This window comes from Miniopterus schreibersii, assembly GCF_964146895.1.
Source record: "Miniopterus schreibersii genome assembly, chromosome: 11".
Classification (NCBI taxonomy): Eukaryota; Metazoa; Chordata; class Mammalia; order Chiroptera; family Miniopteridae; genus Miniopterus; species Miniopterus schreibersii.
Window position 1 is genome coordinate 28097355 of NC_138111.1, and position 15196 is coordinate 28112550.

A 15196-nucleotide genomic window follows, 5' to 3' on the forward strand; every position below is an offset into this window, starting at 1 on the left:
AAGATTAAATCAAGCACAAGAGAAAATGATGCAATCAAGAGATGCAGTAAACATGAGATGTTTGAGGCTGCTCCCAGCATAGCAGGGCATAGTTTTACAACAAACCTTTTTTATATAAATAGAAACACTATACTCAAAAATAACAATAAAAAATATTATACAGTAAATGCATGAACCAGCAGCATAGCTGTTTACTATCATTATCAAGTACTGTATATAACTGTATGTGCTATACTATTATAAAGTGGCAGTGCAGGAGGCTTATTCATACCAGCATCACCATAAACACATGAGTAATGCATTGTTGTGCTACATTATGACAGCTACCACATTACCAGGTGATAGGAATTTTTCAGTTCCATTACAATTTTATGGGACCACCATCCTATATTCGATCTGTTGTTACCAAAATGTCATTACACAGCACTTTACTGTACTTTGAAAGAGCCCTGTAATAATCCTTAAACTATAGGATAACTTACCTGGCAGATCTGATGCCTGACCTGTTATATAAAATGCAAATTCCACAGTTTGAATGACTTAACTCCAAAAGGATTTAACAAAATATATATAAGTAATAAATGTAATATGTACATGGCGATTCAAAATATTAAAGCTGTTGTATAAAGTATATAAGCAAGTTAACACCACACTGACTACTGCAGCACCCTGAATCACCTGAGTGATACTATCAAGCGACCTCATAGATCAGAAGAGCAGACACACATGTTGCTAAGCTGTCTAGCAAATCATTCTTACAATGACATGATTTATAAAATGGAAGATCAGCCTGGCCGGTGTGGCTCAGAGGCTGAGCACTGACGCAGGAACCAAGAGGTCAGGGCACATGCCCAGGTTGTGGGCTCGATCCCGAGTGGGGGGGGTGCAGGAGGCAGCCAATGAATGATGTTTCTCTCTCATCGATGTTTCTATCTTTCTATCCCTCTCCCTTCCTCTCTAAAATCAAAACATATAAAAAATTAAAATAAAATGGAAGATCAGTTTTAAAACCCCTTTAAAAATAAGTGCGTTGTCTGGATATTTCTGGTGTTTGATTATCTCCTACTATATGAAAAGAGGTCTCTAACTATAACTTCTTAGGCACCTCCATTCCTCCAAAGTGAGGATAAAAATGTTGTTTAATGTCATATCTTAAAAAATGACGGTAAACTATTAGTCTCTAATGCAAAATTGTAACTACTACTATTGATACTTCTATAATATATTGATCTACTAATCATGACTTATTTCATAGTATATTACTTCCTTTGGAGGGGGTGCAACTAAACCAAAATATTATAAAGTGTTAACTAAAGGTTTAGAATTTTTCACACCTGAAATGGAGAATGATAAATACTTCAAAATACTGCTAAACAACAACAAAGCCCTTGCTGATATGACTCAGTGGTTGGAGTGTTGTCCTGCGCACGAGAGGGTTGAGGGTTCGATTCCCAGTCAGGGCACATAGCCAGGTTTTTCAATCCCCAGTCACGGTGTGTGCATGAGGCAACCAATCCCATCAATGTTTCTCTCTCTCTCTCTCTCTCTCTCTCTCTCTCTCTCTCTCTCATCAACAAAAAGCATTCTCAGGTGAGGATTTAAAAAAAAAGAACAGCCCCAGCTGGTTTGGCTCAATGGTTAGAGCGTCAGCCTGAGGACTAAAAGGTCTCAGGTTTGATTCTGGTCAAGGACACGTACCTCAGTTGTAGGCTTGATCCCCGGCTCCAGTTGGGGTGCATGTGGGAGGCAATCAATCGATGTCTCTCTCACACATCAATGTTTCTCTCTCTCTCTTCCCCTTCTCTGCCCCCCACTCTCTCTGAAAAGCAATGGAAAAAATATCCTTGGGTGAGGATTTAAAAAAAAAAAGGTGAAGGAATTAAGAAATACAAATTGGTAGCCACGGAATAGTCACAGGGGTGTAAATTACATCATTAGGCATGTAGTCAATATTGTAATAACTATGTATGCATACTTGAAATATCGGGGGAATATCTTGTGAAGTATATGATTGTCTAACCACTACACTGTACACCTGAAACTAATACAGAGAATAATACCGAATGTAAACTGTAACTGAAAAAAAAATTTCCAAAGTAAAAAAATATAAAGTTATCTGAAGTCCTAGGGGATGTATATGCTACCTTGTTGTACAATTTTATTTTTCTCAAGCTGCTAATTTAAATAAACAAAAAGGAGCACTTAAATAAGTGATTTCAAATTCTCTGATCAAATCAAAACTCAAAAGCATAACATCTAATAGTCATTCTACTTACCATGAAAATCTGCACCCAACTTCTTAGAAGCCATTTAGAATCTGAAAAACAAAGAAATATTTCTTAGGTGCATGATGCCTTGAGAGAATATAAACAAATCACTACAAGAAAACTGAGCCCTGGCTGGGTAGCTCAGTTGGTTAGAGTGTCATCCTGATACAACAAGGTTGCGGGTTTGATTGCCAGTCTGGGCACATACAAGAATCAACCAGTGAATGCATAAGTAGGTGGAACAACAAGTCAATGTTTCTCTCTCTCCCTTCTTCTCGCTCAAAAATCAATAAAAATACAAATAAAAAACTTTGAAAAAAGAAAAAGAAAACCGAGGCTATAAAAAAGGTGAATAAAAGGTGACAGGACTGACAGTCCTCAAACTTCTCAGTTCCAAAGTCTCAAAAAAAAATGCAGAAAGGGGAAGAAATTGGTTTTCTAGAGAAAAATTAAACATTTCTGAAATCTGCATGTTCTGAAAAAACAATGACAATAGCATACCAGCCACTGACCAATTTACATACAAACTATCAAAAGGGAAAAATTACTAAGCACACATATTCCTGATATAAACTGAGTCAATAATAGAACAAGGAAGATATTCCACTTTACTCAGTTATACAAATATATATCTTTTACTGGCAATTAACTATAACTATTAAGACTGAAATTTCTAAAGTGGGGAATGAATGACATACAACCTTTTGTACTGTTTTAATTTTGTATAAAATTCAAAAGAAATGGGAAAACATAAGACCACACATCTAGCTTGATTATCGTTGTACTTTCAACCCCTAGATAAGTAGGTACAAAGTCTTTTTTTTGCACAAATACTCTGAGCTCTCTTCAACCTAGTTTATCTCCCGTGATATGGTATAGTATTTATACCTTTAACTTACCAAAGACATAAGCAGAAAAAATATTAAGGGTAAGTATATGAATGTATAGTATAGTATCTATTAGCCTGCATTATAACATATTGCAAGGCATCACAGTGAAAATGATTTATTTTTCACTGAAAGTTTAAGCAAATATACTGCATCTATCTTGTAAAAATTACTCAAAACAATTAAACTCTTGCCCAGCTGGGTGTGGCTCAGAGGTTAAGCATCCACCTGGGATCCAGGTGATCAGGGTTTGAGTCCCGGTCAGGGCACATGCCTGGTTGCGGGCTTGATCAATGACTCATCATTGATGTTTCTATCTGTCTCTCTCCCTCTCCTTTCCTCTCTCTGAAATCAATAAAGATATATTTAAAAAAACAACAACAAAAAAACAGACTCTTGCACAGGATTTTTTTTAAGTATTTTTTTCTTTATTGTTGAAAGTATTACAGATGTCCCCCCTTTTTCCCCTCCATTGAACCCCACCACCAGGCATCCATCCCTGCCCCCCTCGGTCTTCTCCACACTATTGTCTGTGTCCACAAGTCATGTATACATGCATCTAAGTTCTTTGATTAACCTCTCTCTCTTCCTTTTAGTATTTTTTTAATCCTCACCCACAGATATGTTTTTATTGATTTAGAGAGAGAGAGTGGGAAAGAGAAAGAGAGAGAAATGTTGATGTGAGGGAGAAACATTGATTCGGTTGCATGCAGTACGCGCCCCAACCAGGGACTCAACCTGCAACCTAGGTATGTGTCCTGACAGGAAATTAAACCCGAAATTTTTTTTATTTTTAATTTTTAATATCTTTATTGATTTCAGAGAGAGGAAGGGAAAGGGGGAGGGAGGGAGGGAGGGAGGGGGAGGGAGAGAGGGGGAGAGAGAGAGAGAGAGAGAGAGAAACACATCGGTGATGAGAGAGCCCCCAACCCGGGCATGTGTCCTGACCAGGAATCATACTGCGATCTCCTGGATCCGAAGCTGATGCTCAACCACTAAGCCATACCCAGCCAGGCCAGCCAAATGATTTTAAACAAAGGTACAAAGGCATTTCAAAGGGGAAAGGTCAGTCTTCTCAACAAATGGTGCCAAACATTCATATGCAAAAAAAATAAATAAATAACCCTTGATTCATACCTTGCCCCATATATACAAATTAACTCAGAAGGATGGAAAGATTACAGCTAAGGGTTACAAGGATTCTTTTTGGGGTGATGATAATGTTCTAAAAGGAACCTGTGGTGATGATTATACAACTTAATAGTCTAGCCACTGAACTGTACATTTTAAACGGGTAAACTGTATGTGGTATACTCATACACCACAACACTATGGATGAATTTCAAATGCATTGTGGTAAGTGAAGGAAGCCAGACTCAAAAGGTTACATACCATGTAATTCCATTTATGATATTATGGAACGGGCGACAGAAAAGTAATCTAGCTACTAGGGACTGATAGTGGCAGAGGGAATTAACTATAAAAGGGAATACAGGAAATTTTTTTAGGTTGATAGAACTGTTCTATATTTGATTGTACTACTGGTTACATGATTATACACATCAGTCACAATTCACAGAACTAAAAACTAAACAGGATAAATTTTACTATATGTAAACTATATTTCAATGTTTTAAAAAGTATATATACCTATCACACTGAAATTAAATAAAATAGAATCACTGAATAATACTAGTAATATTTTAACCCATCCTAGTGGAAGGATATTTCATTTTTTAAAATACCAAAATTCAAAATAACAAATTATACAGCTGTACCAAATTCTATTAGTATGCTTTCTGCCTGATGGACAAGTGTTTTCTACAGTGATGTATACGGTTTCTAACAATGGACTTCTTCCCTATTTAAAAGCAAAAATAAATTGTAAGTCAAAGTAAATCAATTATACCTCTCTTAGCTTAGGAAAAGACAAGTTAAAAAGTGCAAATACAAGAAACATTATTTTAATACTATGTCTTTAACTGGTAAAATACCTTCTAAACTTAGCAAACATAGAGCAAGGCTAAAACAGTTTTTAAAATGTAGTCACCATCACTAGCAGGATTTCTCTATGGGATGATGAAAATGTTCTAAAATTGACTGTGATGATGATTCCCAAACCCTGTAAATGTACTTACACACTATTTTTTTAAGAGATGGGAACACTTCCTAACTCAGTTTTTTTATTGATTTTAGAGAAAGGGAGATGGGAAGGAGGGAGGGAGAGAGAAAAAGATGGAGGGCGGGGGGGGGGGGGAGAAACAGCGATGTGAGAGAAACATCAATCAGTTGCCTTCCTCCCACACCCTGACAAGGGATGGTACCCGAAACCTGGGGGCATGTGCCCTGACTGGGAATCAAACCCACCACCTTTTTGATGTACAGGACAAAGCTCCAACCAACTGAGCCACACTGGCCAGGGCTAAACCCTACTGAATTGTATTCTTAATAGGTAAATTGTATGACATGTGGGTTATATCAATAAAGTTGTTACCAAAAAAAAAAAAGAGTAGCTCTAAATTTGGTAAGCTGTGCAACTAAGAATGATTATTTAGGTATAGAGGAAAGGAAAGTAACAAATGAGTGACATCTTTTCACTTTCATAATGGCTCTTATGAATGGAATAACTAGAAATGTTACTTACTGGTAAAAGAGAATTTTATTCATTAATTTTATAATCTGTAGGATAATAAATTAACTTTCTTTAGTGTGTGTGTGGGGGGGATGCAGTTACCAAACCGACAGAACAAACCACTTCCAATAGCCCATTCCTGATTCTAACTTAGACAAGGACATTTCAGAGGCACTTCCCTAGCTTATTTTATATTCCAACTTATCTAACTGTTCTGCATTAGGCAGAAAGTCTTAACTATAGCAAGAGGCATATATTAGTACTAATGTCCAGTGAACTCAGAAGTGTAGGTCTCCTCATATTAAGGACTACTTGCCAGCAAGTGTCATTCAAGTATAGTTTAAAGTATCAATAGCAAACAATTATGTCATTTCTATTTCTCACAGAGAGTTTACTGGTTAGCTAACTGCTATGGACTTAATAACAATATTGAGCAGAAGACAAAGACTATACTCAACCCCTTTAAGGATAAAAAGTATTATGTAAAAAGCATTCTCCGATTTCAAAAGAAACAAGTCATATTTTTAAAATCTGTGAAAAGAAAAAAATCAGAAAAGTCCTACCTCTAGGTGGTAGGACTGAAAATAATTTATATCATTTTTCTACAGATTCTGATATTCTATGGCAAACAGGTATTATTTTACAATTTCTTTAAAGGTTTATTTTTAAAGTTTCAGTTTGCAGCAGGATGTGGGGATGAAGTATTCTGGCTGATAATCTAGTTAATAGAAAGTTAAAACTATAAAGTATATAGATCATCAACTTTTAAAGAACCAACAAATGATTTAACCTTTTTACATGTGCAGAAGACATTTCATAGGCTCTTACAGTCTCTAGAGTCATCATAACATACATAAATCACAACAATACTTAGAGACTTAAATCCAGAAGCAAGATTCTTGGCAGCCTGAACTTTCCCACACAGGCACATACCAGAAATGTGTTTTTCTAAATCTCTGCTGGGAAAGAAGCAGTATCAAATCATTCAGCAATGAGAGCTGTGAATATGCTCTGACAGGTGCAAAAAATGAGCATTTTCATCTCTGTGTCCCTAATATTTATTGATATTACTGGATATCAGCTGTTATCGAAGAAGCAGCTGTTTTTGAGAGGTAAATGGCTGGGGAGAGGCTGCTTGAGCCTTTAGTTTAATAAATAATTTTGCAAACAAGCTAACATCAGGGATGTTTTAAAGAAGCTCCACCAAATTTAATGGATTAATGGCTTTTTTAAAAAGGATCTACCAAAAGACAACCCACAGAATGAGAGAAAATATTTGCAAATTATATATCTGATAAGGAATTTGTATCTTGAACATACAAATAACTACAACTCAATAATTTTTAAAAAATAACCCAATCCGAAAATAGGCAAAAGGATTTGAAGTCAATTATCCAAAGATATACAAATGACCAAGAAGTATATGAGATGTTCAACATTACTCATTAGAGAAATGCAAATTGAAAACTCCTCTCCCTACCCTCCATGTTAAAGCATGCACATTATCTGACACAAAGCAAAATTTCTATTAAAGAAAGAATAGTAAATGAAAATTAAAATATAGTAACCTTTACTACTAAATAAAAGGGTGTAAATTCTTTAAAATTATGCCTCGACAGAGCTGATAAAATGTAGATTTCCTAGGGAGTTCCTAATATTAAGATGATCACTGAATTAAACTCCTATTATATTTTCCACAAACCTTAAGAATACAAAAAAATCCATATTTGAACACTTACAGTAAAGATTTTTCTGTTTGATATGCAGTAAAATTTCACTGCCTCTCAAGCATCTTAATAGCTACTTAGGATCAACTTTATAAGCTTCTTCATAAACTTCCTATATTTTACTTAATTATAACCATTTATTTTATAATAACTTCCTATAATCTAAATGTTCAATTACAGAAAATGAATAAATTATGAAAAATTCAAAAGATGGGTCATGATAGCATTAAATGTTTACTGACAGCATATAATTAATGAGAAATAAGTATAATTTTTAAAATGTTTTTACAGGCTGGATTGAATTACTTTAACTATGTAAAAAATGTGCACAAAACAAGACTGAAGAAAACACATATGCCCCCCAATGCATAACTGTAAATGCACACAGGGAGAAAAAAATTCATAAGCAAGCATAAATTTCCACCAAAAAATAAATATAAAGATGTCTATTAAAGGCAAAGTATCAAGAGAAAAAACAATCACACACAGTATTCATTCATAAACTTTACAGTAATAAAATGTAGAACTCCCTGAAGCAACCAGGAAATTCAACAACAATGTTCTATTTTGCCAGTTCCATGCCACTTAAGTTCAAATGCTACAGAAAGAAAACCTAATAACTTAAAACTTGAATCACTGATTAAAGACATCTAAAAACAAAAAGAGATAGGGAAATAGGTAACAAGAAGAAAACTGCAGAGAAAGAAGGAGGCACTAGAGTGCAAGAGGCAGAAGACATGGAGTAAGGAATAGAAAAAGGGAAAGATGAAGAGAGTAGGGGAAGGAAGGTAGAAGAAGGAGACAAGGAGAATGATAACAAACATCCTAGCAAGACCCAGGCCCTTTCATAAGGGGAAGAGAAAGCCCAAGGGCAATTGTATTAATGTTCTCATTTTCTTTCTTTCCTTTCTCCTATTATAATTAAATTACTATTACATGAAATGACACCCTACAAACAGCTTCCCAATACACAACAGCAATTTAGTATCTCAGTAAGCTATCACAGTCACATTTATACTACAAGAGCTGCAATCAGAAATTTCCCAAGATACAAATTAATCCAGAAAATTCTCCAACTTACAGAAAAAGATGGTTTTGGGGATCATCAAATTTCAAGTCTGAAAAAAAAGTTAACACCCATATAATTATCACTCATACCAACATCTATACAACAAAAATCACACATTTAACTATTAATATGTCAATACTAGGCTATACTACATGAGAAAAAGCTTTCCTCTCAGCGGTCCTGGCTGGTGTCACCTCGGTTGGGTGTCGTCCCATGCACCAAAAGGTTGCCAGTTTGATTCCGTCAGGGCATATGCCCAATTGTGGGCTCAATCACTGGTGGGGGGTGTGCAGGAGGCAGCCAATCAATGTTCTGCTCTCATATCAATGCTTCTCTCTCTCCCTCTCTTTTCCTCTCTCTAAAAATCAATAAAAGTATTTTTAAAAATGAAAGAAAAAAGAAATGTGACACTTAAAGAATAAAAATATTTAAAATAATAAAATAAAATAAAAATAAAACAAAACAAAATAAAATAGGCGGTTTGGAGGGGGAGGGTTTCCGCTGCTCTATGGTTGCCAGCTTTTTATCTTGCCAGTAAACATCTTGAAAATTACTGTGTATAGTAGATGATGATATCACCTATCTTGAATGCTGAAAATTTAATTTGGAAACATGAACATTTTCCCTTCATTTTATTCTACCCTTATAGATTTATTCGGGGTTGACTGGTTACTCAGTCTACCACCCTTATTTTACTGATGAAGGAACTGAGGCTCCAAAATGGCTCTGAGAACTGAGAGGAAAGCTTTTTCTCATGTAGTATAGCCTACTATTGACATATTAATAGTTAAATGTGTGATTTTTGTTGTATATATGTTGGTATGAGTGATAGTTATATGGGTGTTAACTTTGTTTTCAGACAAATCGATCTTTCTCTTTCTCCTCCTCTATCGCTCCCTTCCTCTCTAAAATTAATTTTTTTACAAATTTTAAATGGGAAGTTAGGATAGGAAATGTTACAGAAAAGACACCTTTGTTTTTAAAGTTCAGGAAACAAAATCATCAACGGTACCTCTCCCTCTGAACATTACCAACTAACAGATTTTGATTCAGATTATTATATATAGCAATCTACATAAGATTGTCACGTGATAAAAGCTCTACTTCTAAAGCTGAAGGTACACACAATACATACACAAAAGAATCTTCCTTCTACATTTTACAACTGAGAAATCTTAATATGAAAGGATTCCTAATAAAGGAACACAAAGCATACAGCAGGTCCTTTGGCTAATCTTAGTTGCTTTATAGGTATCTATCAAAACAGGCTATCATTTACCTCTCTGATAACAAAACTCAACATATTCTACTTACAATTTTAAAAATATTAATAATATATTAAATGTTATTACCAAATGAATCTAAAGGATCTTAGATTCAGCCCAGCCAGCATGGCTCAGTGGTTAAGCATCGACCTAGGATACAGGTTCGATGCCCAGTAAGGACACACGGGTGGCGGTCTCAGTCCTCAGTAGGGGGCGTGCAGGAGGCAGCCAATCAACGACTCTCTCATCACTGATGTTTCTATCTCTCTCTCCCCCTCTCCCTTCCACTCTCTGAAATCAATAAGGACATATTTTAAAAAAAAAGATTAAATAAGATAATGCAAGTGTTACCAATGTCTACTGGCACCTTCTCATCTTCCTAAATCTTAACCTTATTTTAATATGAGTAGTTCTTATATTTACTCTAAAGAACAAAGCTGCTACCAAAAGGCCATCACCAAGTAAGAAACCCATTCAAGCCCTAGTCAGTTTTGCTCAGTGGTTAGATAGAGCGTCAGCCTGCAGACTGAAGGGTCCCAGGTTCGATTCACATGCAAGAGGCAACCAATCGATGTGTCTCTCTCACATCAATGTTTTTCCTTTTCTGTCTTTCTTTCTCTCCTCCCTCCACTCTCTAAAAAGCCATGAAAAAAATATCCTCGGGTGAGGATTAAAATATATATATATACTTATATGTATGTTTATGTTTATATATGTGTGTGTATATATGTATAATTCCAGCATACATATGTACTGAATCTTTTGAAATGCCCCTGGAAAATAACCAAAATTCTACCATACTCCAAAGAATAAGAAAGTCTTCCATTAAGTCTCTCCTCTTACCATCACATATAGTTCAGAAAAGTTTTAAAAAGAATAAGGATATTAGTATATTTTATTTTAGACTGAAAAAGAAAATCATAGCACATTACAAAAACTTCAACACAGTGGACAATGTCTATTAACAAAATATTAATATTACCATGTTCATATCCAGGTTACTAGAACCAAATTACTTAAAGTAATACCCCAGTGTCTAACTGGAATTACCAACAACAAAGCCAGAAACATACATATTGATTTGCTCTATCACAGAAGCAGAAACTCTGTCAAAGTGCTTAGGAAATTCCAAATACAGAGGGTTTGCTTAACATGTGAAATTTATGTAACTACTTCTAATACAAATATAAACATAAATCTTAAAAATCTTATCTCCCCAGTACAATATTATAAACTCTTTCAATACAATGCACACATTATCCAGCTAGGTGCAAGTCAGTTAACTTATCTATAAGTACTGTACATTATTTCCAGAAAAGTGGAAAATATTGGCACTGTAAGCAATGCAGGAAGTTTGGCAACATGCCTATAACACAATAAAGTCACAGATGGCCAGCCTAACAAAAAAATCTGAATACCACTGACTTTAAATAAAAAAGCATCAATTCTTTTCTAAATAATAACTAAGAAAAATTAAAACCAAAAGCTAATTCTTTGCAGAGGTCAATAAAACTGGAGAAACCCTAGGCAAGTTTCATTAGAAGAAAGAAAAAAAAGAAAAGCTGATCAGGAATAAAAGAGGGAACATCACTATAGATCAAATGAACCAATTTCTTCAAAACACAAAATATCAGAGCTCACCCAAGAAGAAATAAATAGCCTCAATAGCCCTATATCTATTAAAGAATTAAATTTGTAGGTAAAAACCTTATCATAGCCCTGGCTAGTTTGGCCCAGTGGTTAGAGCATCAGCCCTCAGACTGCAGGCTCACAAGTTCGATTCCCAGTCAAGAGCACGTAACTCGGTTGCAGTTTCCCCACCCTGGTCTGGGCATGTGCGGGAGGCAACCAATCGATGTTTCTCTCTCTCTCTCTCTCTCTCTCTCTCTCTCTCTTTCTCTCTCCCAACACTAGTTCCTCTCTTCTACTGTCTCTAGAAATCAATGGAAAATATGTCCTCAGGTGAGGATTTAAAAATTAAACCTTTCATAAAGAAAACTCATGGTTCAGATGGCTTTGCTGGTGAAGTCTACCGAACATTTAAGGAAGAAAAAATACCAGAAGCTCTTCCAGAATATTAAAAAGGAAGGAATACTTCCCATCATTCTATAAGACATATATTACTTTGATACCAAAACAGCCAAAGATATTACAAGAGAAAAATGACAGAACAATATCCCTTATGAACATAAATGCAAAAATTCTTTTTTTTTTTTTTGCAAAAATTCTTAACAAAATTTTAGCAACTCAAATCCAACAATATACAAAAAGCATAATATATCATAATGAGTTAGGGATCTTCCCAGGAATGCAGATTGGTTAAATGTATTAAATTTTTTAAAATCAATGTAATTCACCATATTAACAAACTAAAAAAGAAAAATCATATGATTATCTCAATAGACACAGAAAGAACATAAAATCCAGTAACTATCCCTCAAAAAACTTTCAGCAAACTAAAAATAGAAGGGAACTACTTCAAGTTGATGAAGGGCATCTATAAAAAAACCTACAGTTAACATCATACCTAAAAGTAAAAGAATTTTCCCTTAAGTTCAGAAATAAGGCAAGGATGTCCACTTTCATCACTGTTATTCAACATTATACTGGAGATCTAGCCAATGCAATAAGACAAGAAAAAGGAAAGGTATCCCAATTGGAAAACAGCAAGTAAAAGCTGTCTTTTTTTTCACAGACATTATCTGTAGAAAATCTAGTGGGCCTGGCCAGCGTGGCTCAGTGGTTGAGAGTCAACCCATGAACTAGGAGATCACAGTTCAATTCCCAGTCAGGGCACATGTCAGGGTTGCAGGCTCGATCCCCAGTAGGGGGTGTGCAAGAGGCAGTTGATCAATGATTCTCTCATCATTAATGTTTCTATCTCTTCCTCTCTCTGAAATCAATAAAAACATATTTTTAAAAAAATGGAGTCTATAAAAGAGTACTAGAACTAATGCAAAATTTCTAAGATTGGAGGACATAAGATCAGTACATAAAAATCAACTGCATTTTTATATACTAGCAATGAATCATCAGAAATTGAAATTTTAAAAATCACCATTTAGTCCTAGCCAGTTTGGCTTAGTGGTTAAGAGTGTCGGCCCGAGGACTGAAGGATCTCAGGTTCAATTCAGATCAAGGGCACATACCTCAGTTGCAGGCTTGATCTCCAGCCCCGGTCGGGGCACATGCAGGAGGCAACCAACTGATGTGTGTCTCTCTCACATCGATGTTTCTCTCTTTCTCCCCCTTCCACTCTCTCTGAAAAGCAATGAAAAAATATATATGCCCTTGGGTGAGGATTAAAACAATAACCTTTGATGGAAGAAATTAAACATTTCCAATTTTGAGAATTCACAAGTTACCCCTAAAGTCCACTTCATATAATAATTTGTAATTTGGCTGACATTTGACTTTGAATCCCACACATAGAAAGGAATCACCTTATAAAGTGCAGTATCAAGTATAATCTACCAAAATAAATTACTGCTCATATCCTCCCCCACCAAATTGTAAAAGGAAATGTTAACACTCCAAACTATAGGAAGGTGATAGGATTAGGAAGATTCCATTCTTACCAATGAGGGGAGAAATAATTAGAAGAATACAAACCCTGCCTGGAACCAAGACCATGATGATGAGATGCAGCATAAGATAAGCTAAGCCAGCCAGACCTCGAGTCTCCAAAGGGTTGTTAACAGAGGCCAGCCAATAATAACAGAAAAAGACTGGGAGTTTAAAGGTAGCTGAAGACTGAGTTTGGAATCCAAATCTCTAACTTTGTTGCTCTCAAATCTGATGGTAACCAAAATTTTTCCATTATACTTTTCTGTATGTTATGAGGGACATTCTAAACTATGATAGTTAACACAAGGATTCTCAAAGATTTAAGGACATGCCTATCAAGGGTATACTGTAAACAATATTTGCAGTATAGTTAACATCTGGTGGATGCTTTATATTATGACATCTTTGCCAGGATCAAACTCCTAAGTCCTCAGTGTCACTAATCGTCAAAGAAATGAAAATTAAAACCACAGTGAGATATCACCTTACACCTGTCAGAATGGCTATCATCAATAAATCAACAAACAGCAAGTGTTGGTGAGGATGTGGAGAAAAAGGAACCCTTATACACTGTTGGTGGGAAAGCAGACTGGTGCAGCCATTGTGGAAAGCAGTATTGGGTTACTTCAAAAAATTAAAAATGGAACGCCTTAAGACCCAGCGATTCCACTTCTGGGAATGTATTCAAAGAAACCTGAAACACTAATTAGAAAGAATATATGCACCCCTATGTTCGTTGCAGCGTTATTTACAATAGCCAAGATTTGGAAGCAGCCCAAGTGTCCATGAGTAGGTGAGTGGATAAAAAAGCTATGGTACATTTACACAATGGAATAGTACTCTACCATAAAAAAGAAAATTTTACCCTTTGCAACAGCATGGATGGACCTGGAGAACATTATGCTAAGTGAAATAAGCCAGTCAGAGAAAGACAAGTACCCTATGATTTCACTCATATGTGGAATTTAATGAACAAACTGAACTACCAAGCAAAATAGAAATAGACTCATAGAGAGCAGGCAGACATCTGGGGGAGGAGAGGCTTGAGCGAAAAAGGAAAAAAAAAAGATAGAACTCATGGACATGGACAAAAGTGTGGTGATTGTGGAGGGGCAGGGTGGAGGTGGAAGAGAGCATAGAATGGATAAATGGGGATGGAAAAAATTAAATTTAATTAAATTTATAAAGAAAAATATATGTAACCTGTATATAAGGCACAATTTAAGCTGCTTTTAAAACTCTCTAACCCTATAACTTCAAAGACAATAGGAATGCATCTCCTAAGAAGTTTGCCTTTCTAATCAAACAAACATTAGAACTAAATGTCAGATTAGATGTCATATTACAGGTGGATATACTACTATATTTATTAAAATAGCATGTCTAGAAAAACAGAAGGATGTCCTAAATAGGACATGATACAAACCATGGGGGGAAAGGCGAACTGAAAAATTCAATTAATTAAAATTATGAACTTTTCTCACCAAAAGTCTATGAAGAAATGAAAAGATAGGTCACAAATTGAGAGGATATTTGCAACCCATTAATTAACAAATAATTAGTATACAAAATATATAAAGAATTCTTAAAAATCAATCAGAAAAAGAAACAACCAAAATAAAAATAGGCACAAAACTTCAAAGCAGCAGCACAAATGGCCAATGAACATATGAAAAGATGCTCAACTTCAGTAAATGTTAATAAAAACATAATAAATGTCATTTCAAACTCACTAGATTAGAAAAAAATTTAAAAGTCTGAAAATATCAAGTGTTGGGGAGG

The 15196-nt window shown here is 35.3% G+C and overlaps 1 protein-coding gene across 8 annotated transcripts in view; it reads right to left on the minus strand.

Annotated features, from left to right (window-relative positions):
- The window catches only part of UBAP1 (ubiquitin associated protein 1), a gene marked incomplete at its 5' end in the record, with an annotated part of 38544 nt that overhangs the window by 19612 nt on the left and 3736 nt on the right, over nucleotides 1-15196 (minus strand). For 2 of the 8 annotated variants that reach the window (XM_081152088.1, XM_081152082.1), the window contains 2 exons: nucleotides 483-503; nucleotides 2277-2317. In XM_081152088.1, the coding sequence (XP_081008214.1) occupies nucleotides 483-503; nucleotides 2277-2310 (55 nt within the window). Of the gene's footprint in view, nucleotides 1-482; nucleotides 504-2276; nucleotides 2318-8594; nucleotides 8632-12996; nucleotides 13109-15196 lie in introns of those variants that run through there. The other 6 variants (XM_081152089.1, XM_081152085.1, XM_081152083.1 and 3 more) reach the window with 5 other exon arrangements.